The 16532-nt window shown below is 43.8% G+C and overlaps 1 protein-coding gene across 1 annotated transcript in view; it reads left to right on the top strand.

The window, feature by feature from the left end:
• The window catches only part of LOC311236454 (betaine--homocysteine S-methyltransferase 1-like), a gene marked incomplete at its 5' end in the record, with an annotated part of 46829 nt that overhangs the window by 24537 nt on the left and 5760 nt on the right, over positions 1-16532 (top strand). Inside the window, one exon of the mRNA XM_084324135.1 lies at positions 16368-16509. Coding sequence (XP_084180261.1) covers positions 16368-16509 — 142 coding nt within the window. The remainder of the gene's footprint in view (positions 1-16367; positions 16510-16532) is intronic.

Raw genomic sequence — 16532 nt, 5'->3', positions numbered from 1 at the left:
CTGAGGTGGTGTGGCCAGCAGTAGAGTCGGTCAGTCGGTCTCCTGGATTGGAATCTCTCTGTGCCCAGCCGACCCCCAGCCGACCCCCAGCTGACCCCCAGCCGACCCCCAGCTGACCCCCAGCTGACCCCCAGCCGACCCCCAGCCGACAGTCTGCGCTCATGGCCATTTGTACCTGGCGCCTTGAATTTGGACTCACATTAAAAATAAATGATCCTGCCAGATTCTCCCTCTCTGTTGTTTTCACGAGGCCATGTCAGAAGACCGTTTCTCCCTTAATTAATTAAGGGAGAAACAGTCTTCTGACTCTAAAGGGTTTTAATTAAGGGAGAAACAGTCTTCTGACTCTAAAGGGTTAACCCTTTAGAGTCAGAAGACTGAAACGGTCCTTTACACTGTTCATCAATGGCTCTCATGCAGGTAGCAGAAGAGTTAACAAATTCAATCGATAAAACAAAAAGTATGCAGTTGGAGTTTTTATTGATCTGAAAAAAGCTTTCGATACCATTGACCGTGATATTTTACTCAGAAAACTTGAAAAGTATGGAATTAGAGTGGTAGGGCTCAGTTGGATAAAAAGTTACATAGAAAATAGGAAACAATGTGTGCCGATGGGGGAGACCAGATCATCCTGCAAAGTGATAACATGTGGGGTACCGCAAGGATCCATTTTAGGACCGAAATTATTTATATTGTATATTAATGATATCATTGATGTTTCTGATGCACTTAAATTTGTCATTTTTGCAGATGATACTAAAAAAATGTGTTCAGGTGCAGACCTTCAACAGTTGCTAACAAATATTACAGGTGAACTGGGGAAGCTGAAATGTTAGCTTGATACTAACAAACTCTCCTTAAATATAAGTAAGTCTAAATTTATTTTGTTTGGTAATAAGAAAATACATCCGGATACTCAAGTAGAGATATGCATAGATAATGTTCATCTTGAAAGAGTAAATGAATATACTTTTTTGGGGGTCGTGATAGACCAAAACCTCAGCTGGAAAACTCATATTAAAGAAAAAAACAGAGCGTAGCTTAGGTATCTTAAAAAAAACAGACACATATTAAATTTGAGATCATTATACACAATTTATTGTACTCTTTTATTACGATAGCTAACTTACTGTATAGAAACTTGGGGAAACACATACAAAACTAATCTGAATCCGATTATCATCTTACAGAAAAAGGCAATAAGGGTTGTGAACAATGTTAGTTATCTCCATCCTACAAACACACTGTTTTTTGAACTAAGGGCATTAAAGTTCCTCGACTTAGTTGACCATAAAACAGCAGAGATTGTTTTTAAAGCAAGAAGTTATCAACTGCCATGTAACTTACACATTTTGTTTAAAGAACGAGAGGTGACGTATAATTTAAGAAGAACACTCAATTTGAAACAGCCTAGAGCTCGAACCACACTTAAAACGTAAAAGTATATGTCTGTGTCAGTGAAAGGAGTGAAACTCTGGAACAATATACCGGATGAAATAAAAAACAGCGGGAGTATTTTTAAGTTTAAAAAGATGTTTAAAAACAGGGTTCTAGAATCTTAGGGTAGGAGGGGTGGGTGGGTGGGGGACACTGTACAACTGTACAAGCAAAACTGTACATTGGAATATTGACAAAACCATACTTGGTCATTGACATAATCCTGTCATGTCACAGTCACAGTCGTGTTTGAAAGCTGTGTGCATTTAGTATGGTTGTACATCTCACCAGGGTTAAATATCATTTAGTATGGATTAGGGCTGACCTCGATTAGTTGAATAGTCGACTAATCGATCGAAAAGAGCCGTAGTCGACTGCCAAGCTCTTAGTTGAATGCAAAAAAATATATATTATAATTATAAAACATTTTTGCATTCGGTGGGGTAGTCCACTACCTGTCGACTATCGGCAAATTTCGGCCATTCAAAGTCGACTACACAAATCCTTAGTTGGGGACAGGCCTAGTGTGGATACATTACATATTACATCTCACCAGTGTTGAATATCACAAAGGCTGGATCAAAATTATGAATTTTTGTATTTTTTTTTTTAAAGCTCCGGGGCTAGGAGCAGAGCCTTCTAAAAGATTATTATATGGCTCTGGTGAGGAGTTATTAAAATACCTCAGAACATGAAAACATGTTTCTGTCCTGCACTCCTCCTCCTCCTCCTCCTCTTCCTCCTCCTGCTCCTCCTGCTCCTCCTGCTCCTCCTCCTCTTCCTCCTCTTCCTCCTGCTCCTCCTGCTCCTCCTGCTCCTCCTGCTCCTCCTGCTCCTCCTGCTCCTCCTCCTCCTCCTCCTCCTGCTTATCCTCCTCCTCCTCCTCCTCCTCCTCCTGCTTATCCTGCTCCTCCTGCTCCTCCTGCTCCTCATCCTCCTCCTCCTCCTCCTCCACGGGGAGCAGCGTACTGGCTCATGTTAAATGGCAGGCCATGCATTACGCAGCAGCTTAGGCCATAGCGCTGGATCTTCATGTCCTCGGCTGCAGTCCACCTGTCGCTGCTCTGGTCGTAGCGCTCCACGTTGGAGATGAAGGTGAAGCCATTGAAGCCTCCGACCACGAAGAGCAGGCCGTCCAGCACCGCAATGCCAAAGTAGCAGCGGGGGGTGAGCATGTCGGGCAGGGCGCTCCAGGAGTCAGTCAAGGGGCTGTAGGCCTCCGCGCTACGCAGGGCGTTTACATCATCCTCCCCTCCCACCTGAGGACAGGACACATGAGAGGAATGTTTTAGTGTGTGGCTCAGGCAGGCAGGCAGGCAGACACTGTATTAATCCACATAGGGAAAAGAGGGCATCACAGAAGCATTGAAAGTCAAATGATACATGTCTATAGAAATATCTAGTATAAAGCATTTGTCTCCGTGTGCACCTACCGCATAGACATGTTCTCCGTATGCAGCCACTCCCACTCCGTCACGCCTGGTGCTCATGGGGGCGATCAGAGTCCACTGGTCGGTGTCTGGGCTGTAGCACTCAGCTGTGAGCAGACACCCCGTCCAGCTGAAGCCACCACAGATGTAAACCTGTAATAAGAAAGAATATTCTAATTTAGTTTATATATTCCATTTGATTTCATTCTACTTTAATTGTCTGTTAATGTTGATGCACCAAAGGACCCAGACACATCTTTTGTATGTGCAAGCTTACTTGGCAATAAAGACATTTATGATTTCTGATCTAACGTTCCTTGTGTTCATCTAGCACCCTGTGTCCCACAGTTCCACCCACCTTGCCCTGGAGGGCTGCTGCCCCGGCGGTGCTCCTGTGCTCCAGCATGGGTGAGATCAGTGTCCACTGGTTGGTTTCAGGCTCGTAGCGCTCGGCGGTGTTCAGTACCACGTCTCCGTCCAACCCTCCCATGGCGTAGATACAGCCGTCCAACACGACCACGCTGAGGTGACTGCGGCCTGAGTGCATGGGAGCTGCCTGCAGCCAGCTGCGAGTGACGGGGTTGAACCTGCTCACACTGCTGAGATGCTCTACGCCGTCCCAGCCACCGACGCAGTAGACCAGACCGTGGAGATAAGCGGTGCCGTGGTACCACCGGGGACTCTCCCCCTCAACGCTCACGTCCATCCATCCACCGGCTCGGATGTTGTAAGCCTCCATGCCACCCCCGCCTCCGATGGCCAATAGGACCTCCTGGGGCCGGCGTGGGCGGGTCAGGGGGTTTGGGAGCCTGTCGGAGCCAGGGGGGTTCAGGACGCTGAGGATGAGGGGCCTGCAGTCGTGGCTGTCCCTCACCACAGGGTTGTTCTGGACGTTGCTCCTGAAGTAGTCAGGCCTCATCAAGCCCATGCGAACCTGGGAAGAGACAAGCAGACAGCGGGTACAACTTAGACATCGGTTGTAGACGGTTTCTGTTGCTAGGGAACAGTTTGGACCCAAATGTTTGAGAACCACTGTACTAGGGAACCTAGTGTTGTTTTAATGTAATGCACACTAATACAATTATTATTATTATTTTTTATAAATGTTTTTATTTTATTTTATTTTCATACATAACACAGAACATAACAGTACAATAATAATAATAATAATAATAATAATAATAATAATAATAATAATAATAATAATAATAATAATAATAATAATAATAATAATAATAATAATAATAATAATAATAATAATAATAACAATGACAACAGCGACGACAACAATAATAACAGTAACATGAATCATAATGACCTTGACAAGAGACAAACAAGAAAAAGTAAAATAATAAAAATTAAATTTTAAATAAATGTGGCTCAGGCACTAGCAACCATGTTTGTGTATCCGTAATACAATTAGTTACCTTGGGCAGCAGCAAAGGGATGTGTGTTTTACGCTCCTCATGGGAGTGGTCGATCCAACGGAGGACTGCCTCGAACACCGTCTCCTCGCTCTTCACGTTCAGGTCATCCCTCTCGATGATGTCCACCAGTTGCTGCAGGGACAGCTCCACAAACTCCTGTGAGACGTGCAACATCTCCTCAAAGTGGCACACGATGAAGAGATGGGCCTTGCGCCTCAGGTCAGGGCAGCAGTAGATGTCCACGAACCTCCAGATGCCAACACAGTTTTCCAGAGACAGCTGGCCTTCTAGGAAATCAGAGCACGCTCCTACTATGCCAGTGACGCGAAGCTGGTCTGCAGCCACCAGAAGCTCTGCCACGTTCTCTGCTGTCACCAGCACAAAGCGTGTGTAGGAGTACTCTATGATGAGCTGCATCATACCCGGGGACACCCCAGGGATACTGTAGACTGCTTTCTCTGAGTCGCTCCAGCGAGTGAAGAGGGCTCTGTGGGACGCAGAGTACAGAGATATCTGATGAGTAAACAGTAAGCAACATTCTGTCCTGTGTAGTAATTAGGGCTGACCCCTATTAGTCGAATAGTCCACTAATTGGTCGAAAGGAGCCGTAGTCGACTGCCAACCTCTTAGAAGCGTGGCTAACGCTAATGGCACGCATACCAGAGGCCAACTGCCTAAGAAAACAGGCACAGAGGCACTGAAAGAGGATTTCACCCATCTAATGAACACACTAGACTAGACAAATATCAAGATGTATCCATCAGTGGACCAATTGCATGCTTTTGCAGAGGACAAGAAGCCTTCAGTCGACTCCTTCAGACATTAAGCACTCCCCACAGCCCAAATGGAATGATACAAAAATATATTATACTTTTTTTTAATATACTATCCAAATCCTTAGTCGGGGACAGCCCTAGTAGTAATATATTTTCACTGTAGAAGTATAGGGTCTTAGCACAGTAGAAGTATAGTATCTTTTTACAGTAGAAGTACAGTATAGTATCTGTTTACAGTAGAAGTACAGTATAGTATCTGTTTACAGTAGAAGTGCATTATAGTATCTTTTTACAGTAGAAGTACAGTATAGTATCTGTTTACAGTAGAAGTACAGTATAGTATCGGTTTACAGTAGAAGTACAGTATCTGTTTACAGTAGAAGTACAGTATAGTATCTGTTTACCGTAAAAGTACAGTATGGTATCTGTTTACTAACCAAGTTAACCTGAACCAAGCTAACCTGAATCAAGCTAACCTGAACCAAGCTAAACTTACCTGAAATAGTCACTGCAGTCACACAGGAGGGCCTTGTGGGCATTCAACTCAGTGCTGTTGACTTTAATAACCACATCACAGAGCCTTCCCTCCAGACGCAGCTCATTAAGGATTGTACAGGACATTGTTTCCTTTTCCATGTGGGGATTTTAAACTGTATCTACAGAATATATTCAAGCTTACAAACAAGTAGCCGGAAACAACAAGTGAGATCTTCACTTGGTCTTCTGAGATCTGATATCTTCTGAGAGAATTGTTGAATATATATACTGTACACAAACGTTCTAGAATGTTCTATTATGACATCATACTGTGACATCACAAATGTTCTAGAATGTTTGATTATGACATCATACTGTGACATCACAAATGTTCTAGAATGTTTGATTATGACATCATACTGTGACATCACAAATGTTCTAGAATGTTTGATTATGACATCATACTGTGACATCACAAATGTTCTAGAATGTTTGATTATCATACTGTCACATCACAAATGTTCTAGAATGTTTGATTATGACATCATACTGTGACATCACAAATGTTCTAGAATGTTCTATTATGACATCACTGTGACATCACAAATGTTCTAGAATGTTTGATTATGACATCATACTGTGACATCACAAATGTTCTAGAATGTTTGATTATCATACTGTGACATCACAAATGTTCTAGAATGTTTGATTATGACATCATACTGTGACATCACAAATGTTCTAGAATGTTTGATTATGATATCATACTGTGACATCACAAATGTTCTAGAATGTTTGATTATGACATCATACTGTGACATCACAAATGTTCTAGAATGTTTGATTATGACATCATACTGTGACATCACACATGTTCTAGAATGTTTGATTATTACATCATACTGTGACATCACAACGGAACATGTTTGAGGTCATTTTGAATAATATAAATAATATGTTGACATTAAAAAAGAACAAATAAAATGATAGAAAAAACGACATAAAACAATGATACAAATTATAATAAAATATTTAAGTCAAATGTATAGAAATAAAGAAAAATAAGACAATGAAATAAAGATAATAATTCATTTAAAAGCTATTTTTTGAAAGCTAAGTTTTGAGCAGTGCCAACCGAGTCTGCTGTCCTAACAGACTTGGGGTCTGTAGGGTAAGCACTTATTCCCTCCTCCCTGAACATTTATGGAGATGTATGGGCCTTTTAACACTTTCCGTGCCACTCACGAGATTTCTCTGGTTTTTTTATAGGTGGTTGAATGCCACTCACGAGATTTTTTTTAGCGATCTGAAAAATTATTGCATCACCCGAGCCTACCCGAGTATAGCCGAGGGGCGCCGGCGATCACTGTGGAAAAAAGCGCCCCCTGTCGTCTCCCAGATGACATAAGTGATTTTGGAATGGACTCAATGAAAATGAATGGGGAAAAAAATCCGGTACTCCACATTTTCCAGTTCACTGATCCAGCCGGGGTTACCAGAGTTCATTCTGGATCCTCAGATCCCCGCGGATCATGGAGTTCTACTGTATCGCGTTGGATCCATACACGTATCGATTTTTTCGAATGGTGATCAGGAATTGGAATATACCAGTTGGATACCATCTGATGTCAGGTAAGGACTCTATGTTATCAGTGTTAGGATAATCTGAGAAAGTTTGATGAAGTTATAAGCTGTTTTGTGAAATGTCCTCTTTCGGTTTCACTGTAAAAGTCTGTGAGGAAATCAACGGAGCGATTATCAGTGCGCGGCCGTAATGTACTTGCGTGCACGTATAATATTGATCATCTAGCGTTTATTTGAAAACGATTCATAAAAAGGCCGACGAATATCAACGTTGTGGAATATTCCACTAAAAGACGATTTTCATAGAATGCTCCAGAATGTGCTGTTTTTTATATCAAAACGGGGGCTTTTCTAACTGCTCTGAAACGGAAACGACGCGATTAAAAAACAATCTGCCTTCACAGCACTGACTTGAAAATAGTATTTGATAATGCGATGGGCAGATTAGACACATAGCCATAATTTAAAACATAGATTAGGCGATATTAACGTTAACATTGGCGCAGATGGTGGCATTCAGCCGGTAAAACGGAAAACCAGGCGTGGCGCTCAAAGTGTTAAGTCAGTGATAAAAGTGTCTTTCAAGGATAAGTGAGCTCCTGCACTGATTATTATAGTTCAATATTCAATATTATTTCACCAAAAAAACCCAAAAAGCATAAAAAGGCCCCTCCCCGCCCAAAAAGGGCCCCCAAAAATAGCACAGGCCCAGTGCCCTTTTCAGCCTTTGAGCACCTGCCCCTCTAAAGTCCTGTGCATGTCCCTGCCTAACAGTGTTTATTATTAAGAGTCAGACAGTCCTAACAGTGTTTATTATTAAGAGTCAGATAGTCCTAACAGTGTTTATTATTAAGAGTCAGACAGTCCTAACAGTGTTTATTATTAAGAGTCAGACAGTCCTAATAGTGTTTATTATAGTGTTTTTTCAACCTGTAACTTGTTCTTGTCAGAGACCAGCAGGGCTGAGTCGTCCGCAAACAGGAACAAGTTGCAGTCACAAGCTGACGACATGTCATTTGCATAAATTAGGAACAGTAGCGGTCCTAGTATGCTTCCTTGTGGAACACCACAGCTCACTGTGAGGGGGGGGGATAGGGTACCGTTTACCTCCACCATCTGTTCCCTCCCCTCAAGGTAGGATTGCATCCAGCTCACTGATAGACTATCAAAACCAATTGCTTTTAGCTTGTCAATCAGAATGGAGTGATTGACCGTGTCAAAGGCCTTTTGTAGGTCCAGCATGACCATGCCGCAGTATTTGCCTGCGTCCACCTCTTGTTTGATGTGGTCATTCAAATAGAGAAGGCATGTGTCAGTGGAGTGGGATGTTCTGAAGCCAGATTGGAATTCGTAGATTAGATTTTTTTCCGCTAGGTACTTTTCGACCTGTTCGTAGACTATTTTTTCCATGACTTTCGAGATGGAGGTGAGAATAGAAACAGGGCGGTAGTTGCCTGGGTCTAATTTGCTGCCCTTTTTGTGCAGAGGGGTCACCCTCGCAATTTTGAAGTCCTTGGGGACGTGTCCCTGTTTTATGGAACAGAGAAAAAGAGGAATGTCAAACATCATACTGTGACATCACAAATGTTCTAGAATGTTTGATTATGATATCATACTGTGACATCACAAATGTTCTAGAATGTTTGATTATGACATCATACTGTGACATCACAAATGTTCTAGAATGTTCTATTATGACATCATACTGTGACATCACAAATGTTCTAGAATGTTTGATTATGACATCATACTGTGACATCACAAATGTTCTAGAATGTTTGATTATGACATCATACTGTGACATCACACATGTTCTAGAATGTTTGATTATTACATCATACTGTGACATCACAACGGAACATGTTTGAGGTCATTTTGAATAATATAAATAATATGTTGACATTAAAAAAGAACAAATAAAATGATAGAAAAAACGACATAAAACAATGATACAAATTATAATAAAATATTTAAGTAAAATGTGGGCGGCTAGGTGGTGTAGTGGGCAAGGCACTCGCCACCAGTGTGGAGACGCTAGGATTCGCGTGTTCGAATCCAGCTCTCCACATTGTTTTCAGTTTAGCTGGTCGTCCGCAGTAATACACATTGGCCGTATTACGGGGAGGGAAACTGAAGGGTGGGGATCGGGAGTTGTGAACAAGCGACTCCTACAAGTCGGTTGGTGCGCCTGCGCAGTAGAATCAGGAAGTGTCGAGGGCAGCGTGAGCCTCCCACGCGTTACTCCTCGACACTGAGAGATCGAGCTGCGCAGGTGAAAAGATGCGACTGCTGTTACCTCAAGTACCGGAGGGGACTTGTGCTATGTATGACTTAGTCCACATTGCAGCCGGCTTGTGGGAGGCAAGAAACAGCGTTCGTGACAGGGGAGGGTTGAATTGGATGATACGAAATTGGGATGGGAGAAAAATATAGAAAAATGGGAGAAAAAGTGGATCAAAAAAAAAATTAAATATTTAAGTAAAATGTATAGAAATAAAGAAAAATAAGACAATGAAATAAAGATAATAATTCATTTAAAAGCTATTTTTTGAAAGCTAAGTTTTGAGCAGTGCCAACCGAGTCTGCTGTCCTAACAGACTTGGGGTCTGTAGGGTGAGCACTTATTCCCTCCGCCCTGAACATTTATGGAGATGTATGGGCCTTTTAAGTCAGTGATAAAAGTGTCTTTCAAGGATAAGTGAGCTCCTGCACTGATTATTATAGTTCAATATTCAATATTTGATCACCAAAACCCCCCAAAAAGCATAAAAAGGCCCCTCCCCGCCCCAAAAAGGGCCCCTAAAAATAGCACAGGCCCAGTGCCCTTTTCAGCCTTTGAGCACCTGCCCCTCTAAAGTCCTGTGCACGTCCCTGGGCACCAGTGATGTCACCGGGTACATTGAGTCCTTGTGTCGTGTTAATTACCTCAGACGAACAACCATAAAGTCAATTTGATGTTTTCAGAGGAACAATGTACTTTATTACCTGAATGAATGAATGAATGAATAGTTTACTTTCGGTCTTTGTTTACAGACAAATCAAAAACACACAGTGTGGACTTACAAAAAGAAAAAAGAAAAATGACAAATGTATTCAAAGTAAGCTCACACACAAAATCCAAACTCAATGACCGAAAAAAGGAATAGGCTGAAGCACATGCTTATTTTTGCCTATCCTTTGCAATTCTTAAAAACGAAATAAATATATTTAATATTGAAAAAAATATACTTTAAATATGCTGCAAGATATAATATTTTGAAAAAAACAAATGTTTGATGTTTTACTCAAAATTGTACGCTTTTTTTAAATGTCCCCTGAGAAGTACACAACTTCAACCCGTCACTAATAGTCAAATTTAACCTACAATCTGTTTTTCTCTACCATGAAACTCGGGTATTGCAGATTAAGTTTTGATTTTCCTATGTTGGCTTATGTTCTTTTCGGGAACGGTTTATGTTGATTGTTGATTGTTGATATCTTTTTTTTTCTTTTTTTTTTTTTGAAAACTTTAACTTTTTTGAATTTGTTTTTGAATTAGGGGCAGGTTGCTCTATAAGCCTTCGGCTTCAAACCTATCCTTTTCGTTTGTTTATTTGTGAACATTTTCGAAAAATAATTTGTTTATGTTTATTTATTTGTATGTGTAAACATTCGAAATAAAATAATTCATTCATATACGTCCCTTAAAGACAACTTTTTATATTAGGCTACATTAGATTAGATTAGATTAGACTAGATTAGATTAGATTAGATTAGACTAGATTAGATTAGATTAGACTAGATTAGATTAGACTAGATTAGACTAGATTAGATTAGATTAGATTAGATTAGACTAGATTAGACTAGATTAGATTAGATTAGATTAGATTAGACTAGATTAGATTAGATTAGATTAGACTAGATTAGATTAGATTAGACTAGATTAGATTAGATTAGACTACATTAGATTAGATTAGATTAGATTAGATTAGACTAGATTAGACTAGATTAGATTAGATTAGACTAGATTAGATTAGATTAGATTAGACTAGATTAGATTAGATTAGACTAGATTAGATTAGATTAGACTACATTAGATTAGATTAGATTAGATTAGATTAGACTAGATTAGACTAGATTAGATTAGATTAGATTAGATTAGACTAGATTAGATTAGATTAGATTAGATTAGATTAGATTCTAATGTGTTGTCATCATGCAGCACAAGTACAGCACAATGAAAAGAAGTTTCACATCCAACCAGAGAGACAATGTAGCAGTAAAGTGAAATATTAAAGGGGAACTATCTTATAAATGGCCTTTTTCAGTGTTTAGCATTGTTTCCTAGCTATGTGGATTTATATTAATATGATCTATGTCTCTAATTCTCATATTGGCGCATTCTTGCAATTCTCCTCTCACAATATTCACCCTCACTGAACTGAGTCATCTGAACATGTGATGATTTGTGATGTCAGAGAGACTCAGCTGCATGTTAATGTCCCAGATGCCACCAGGCCACACAGTGGTTTAGGAGCCCAGCCTCAAAACGTCTCGAGATCTTGAGGTAGAAAAATGCTGTTTTTTGTGTAAAAGTGCCCAAATAGTGAAAGAAATAGTAAAATAGTTCCCCTTTAATATACAATATACGGGTGATTATATAAGATATATAAATGAGTACTACTGAGTAATAGTGCTAATCAGAAGTATGTACAAATAATAATAATAATGGATTGGATTTATATAGCGCTCTTCTCTGACTGACTGCTGACAAGACCACCCGCATTTCATTGTATACCTGTATGCCGTGACAATTAAAACTCTTGACTTGACTTGACTGAAATGGGAGAACTGTGTGGGCTTTTGCTCTGACGGTGCGCAGGCCATGGCAGGGAAAAGGAGGGGGCTACAGGCGCTCATCAAGGGGGTCTCGCCAAACGCGCAATGGACGCACTGTAAATTCACAGAGAGGCGCCAGCGTCAAGACAGCTTAGCCCTGAGCTGAATGAGGTTGTGACAGAAGTTATAAACGTGGTAAATTTCATCAAAACCCGAGCCCTGAAAGCGCGCCTGTTCTCTGCGCTGTGTGAGGAGATGGGAGCTGACCATTCTGCAGTGCTGTTTCACAGCGAGGCAAGGTGGCTCTCGCGAGGGAAGGTGTCATTTTGAAAGGTCACAATCTTGGTGTTATTTCAATACATTTAAACATGGCCCATTTCATGACTATTTTGTTGGGGCGAGGGGGGGGGGCTGACAAGATATTTTGGTCCGCCAAAGGGGGGCCTGACAGAAAAAGTTTGAGAAGCACTGGTGTAACGGATGGTACCGCAAGGCGCAGTCACAAAGGACTTCAGATGTTGTGGAGTGACTGGGGCGAATAGCGGTGCTGTGGGGCGAGTAGCGGCGCTGTGGGGCGAGTAGCGGTGCTGTGGGGCGAATAGCGGTGCTGTGGGGCGAGTAGCGGCGCTGTGGGGCGAGTAGCGGCGCTGTGGGGCGAGTAGCGGTGCTGTGGGGCGAGTAGCGGTGCTGTGGGGCGAGTAGCGGTGCTGTGGGGCGAGTAGCGGTGCTGTGGGGCGAGTAGCGGTGCTGTGGGTTAAACTCACTCTCATGTTGTGAAGTGACTGTGGGGCGAGTAGCGGTGCTGTGGGTTAAACTCACTCTCATGTTGTGAAGTGACTGTGGGGCGAGTAGCGGTGCTGTGGGTTAAACTCACTCTCATGTTGTGAAGTGACTGTGGGGCGAGTAGCGGTGCTGTGGGTTAAACTCACTCTCATGTTGTGAAGTGACTGTGGGGCGAGTAGCGGTGCTGTGGGTTAAACTCACTCTCATGTTGTGAAGTGACTGTGGGGCGAGTAGCGGTGCTGTGGGTTAAACTCACTCTCACGTTGTGAAGTGACTGTGGGGCGAGTAGCGGTGCTGTGGGTTAAACTCACTCTCACGTTGTGAAGTGACTGTGGGGCGAGTAGCGGTGCTGTGGGTTAAACTCACTCTCATGTTGTGAAGTGACTGTGGGGCGAGGAGCGGTGCTGTGGGTTAAACTCACTCTCATGTTGTGAAGTGACTGTGGGGCGAGTAGCGGTGCTGTGGGTTAAACTCACTCTCATGTTGTGAAGTGACTGTGGCGAGTAGCGGTGCTCTTAAACTCACTCTCACGTTGTGAAGTGACTGTGGGGCGAGTAGCGGTGCTGTGGGTTAAACTCACTCTCATGTTGTGAAGTGACTGTGGGGCGAGTAGCGGTGCTGTGGGTTAAACTCACTCTCATGTTGTGAAGTGACTGTGGGGCGAGTAGCGGTGCTGTGGGTTAAACTCACTCTCATGTTGTGAAGTGACTGTGGGGCGAGTAGCGGTGCTGTGGGTTAAACTCACTCTCAGGTTGTGAAGTGACTGTGGGGCGAGTAGCGGTGCTGTGGGTTAAACTCACTCTCATGTTGTGAAGTGACTGTGGGGCGAGTAGCGGTGCTGTGGGTTAAACTCACTCTCATGTTGTGAAGTGACTGTGGGGCGAGTAGCGGTGCTGTGGGTTAAACTCACTCTCAGGTTGTGAAGTGACTGTGGGGCGAGTAGCGGTGCTGTGGGTTAAACTCACTCTCATGTTGTGAAGTGACTGTGGGGCGAGTAGCGGTGCTGTGGGTTAAACTCACTCTCATGTTGTGAAGTGACTGTGGCGAGTAGCGGTGCTGTGGGTTAAACTCACTCTCATGTTGTGAAGTGACTGTGTGGCGAGTAGCGGTGCTGTGGGTTAAACTCACTCTCATGTTGTGAAGTGACTGTGGGGCGAGTAGCGGTGCTGTGGGTTAAACTCACTCTCATGTTGTGAAGTGACTGTGGGGCGAGTAGCGGTGCTGTGGGTTAAACTCACTCTCAGGTTGTGAAGTGACTGTGGCGAGTAGCGGTGCTGTGGGGCGAGTAGCGGTGCTGTGGGTTCAACTCACTCTCACCCTCAAGAGACACATAGACACGTTACAAAGCAGTGAGTTCACCTCCTGGTACAGCGGTCTGTGCGGTCCGCGGCGTGGGAGACCCGGGTTCGAAACTCCCTCGGGGCATCGAAGTTTAAGGTGACGATGTCACAACCGTTACATATATATATATACGGTAAGAATAGAAATATATATATATATATATATACAGCATACTTACATCACAGTCAAGATTTATAGCGTCTAGAGGCGGCTGGGTGGCGTAGCGGAGATTGCGCTCGTCACCAATGCAAGAGACTCCGGTATCGAATCCCAGTCTCAGCATTGCCTTCGGCTTGGGCCGGCCGTCGTACCGGCTCATTTGGCAGAGTCAGCGGGTGGAAAGTCGATGGGTGGGGATTTGGACGTTGTGGACAGCGACCCCTACAGGTCGGTTGGGAGACGCCTGCACAGCAGAGACAGGAAGTGGCGGGGGTAGTGTGAGCCTCCCACACGTTACTCCTCGCCACTGAGAGTCCGCGCTGACAGGTGAAAAGATGTGACGGGCTGCCTCCTCGTGTACCGTGATGCAAGGCTTCTATCCTCTCTACAGCCGACCAGTGGGGGGCATAGTCGAGCAACGTTCAAGACAGGGGAGGGGAGAATTGGATACACGAAATTGGGATGGGAGAAAATAAGGAGAAAAAGTGGATAAAAAAAAAAAAATATTTATAGCGTCTAGAGGAGCTTATTCAACCGCCTGTTCGCGTGCTCATATTCACACATGTTATTCTAGTGTGCGGTGGTGGTTTAGGGGTCGGGCACAACATGTTCCTTCCCATACCCTCCGCCTCCCTACTCCTGTGCAACACGCCCCCCACGGTCCCTGAGGCTCATCACTGAGGCTGTCTCTCCCGATGACTCCTCCTCCTCTTCCTCCTCTCCTCTCCTCCTCCTCTTCCTCCTCCTCTCCTCCTCCTCTTCCTCCTCCTCTCCTCCTCTCCTCTCTTCCTCCTCTCCTCCTCCTCTCCTCCTCATTTCTCTCCTCTCATCTCCTCCTCTCCTCCTCATTTCACTCCTCTCCTCCTCCTCTCCTCTCCTCTCCTCCTCCTCTCCTCTCCTCTCCTCCTCCTCCTCTCCCTCCTCCTCCTCCTCTCCTCTCCTCTCCCTCCTCCTCCTCTCCTCTCCTCTCCTCCTCCTCCTCCTCTCCTCTCCTCTCCTCTCCTCTCCTCTCCTCTCCTCTCCTCTCCTCTCCTCTCCTCTCCTCTCCTCTCCTCTCCCTCCTCTCCTCTCCTCTCCTCTCCTCTCCTCTACTCTCCTCTCCTGTGCTCTCCCTCCTCTCCTCTCCTCTCCTCTCCTCTCCTCTCCTCTCCTCTCATCTCCTCTCTCTCCTCCCCTCCTCTCCTCTCTCCTCTCCTCTCCTCTCCTCTCCTCTCCTCTCCTCTCCTCTCCTCTCCTCTCCTCTCCTCTCCTCTCCTCTCCTCTCCTCTCCTCTCCTCTCCGCTCCCTCCTCCTCTCCTCTCCTCTCCTCTCCTCTCCTCTCCTCTCCTCTCCTCTCCTCTCCTCTCCTCTCCTCTCCTCCTCTCCTCTCTGGTATATATTCTACCTGTTCTAGTTCTATAGGGTGTCTCCAGCACAACCGTTGACCTTGGATGATCAGCCTTTTCTTTTTGGGGAATATTTTATTCTTCCTTTTCAACGTTTAATATTTGTGGAGTGCCCCTTTAAGAGTTTCATTCCAAAATAATTATTTTGTTTCCCCCCAAAATGGATACACAGACCGCTATTGATTAATTCAATCCCATCATCACTGATAGACAATATGTTACAAACTGCAAACAATATGAGTTTTTATTGATTGATTGAAACTTTATTAACAGATTGCAGAATGGGTACAGTACAGTACGGCTCAATACATACAAGTGTTAAGGGGATGCAGACCAGAGAAAGACTTTCGTCTTGTTTACATCAGGGTCCCCCATTTTCAATTCATCATAACATATATGACATACATGACATACAGATAGACAGTACTGCTACATCTATACATTTATGACATACCAGATCTACAAATACAGTACTGTTTGTGATACGAAAAGAGTTTAAAAAAGTACATTTGACGAAGAAACTGTACATTGGATGAGGTGGGGGGGGGGTGGGGGGGTTAGTCTTAAGCAACTGACAAAAACAACAAGGGAACATGACATCGATCGGCCCATTTAAAAAAAATTATAATAAATTGTGCCAATCGTGTATTATTATTCAAACAAGAGGGAAAGAAGCACATTATGCACATTATGCAAACAGTTGGGGGGCGTGTCTTCCAGTGACGTCAGGAGCGCCACACCCCTCTGCAGCGGGAGTATAAAGCTGCCGGGAGCGCGCTCCTCATCCTCTCCCAGTCCGGACGGGTCAGGGTGAGAAGAGGAACACTACCCACCATCTTCATCATCATCATCACCAGCACCACCATCATGGCACCAGCGGTGAACAGGGTGAGTCTGAGGCGACCACTGCTGCTG

Source organism: Notolepis coatsorum, assembly GCF_963971535.1.
Source record: "Notolepis coatsorum genome assembly, chromosome: 11".
Taxonomy (NCBI): Eukaryota; Metazoa; Chordata; class Actinopteri; order Aulopiformes; family Paralepididae; genus Notolepis; species Notolepis coatsorum.
This window is presented reverse-complemented; position numbering and strand designations above follow the sequence as displayed.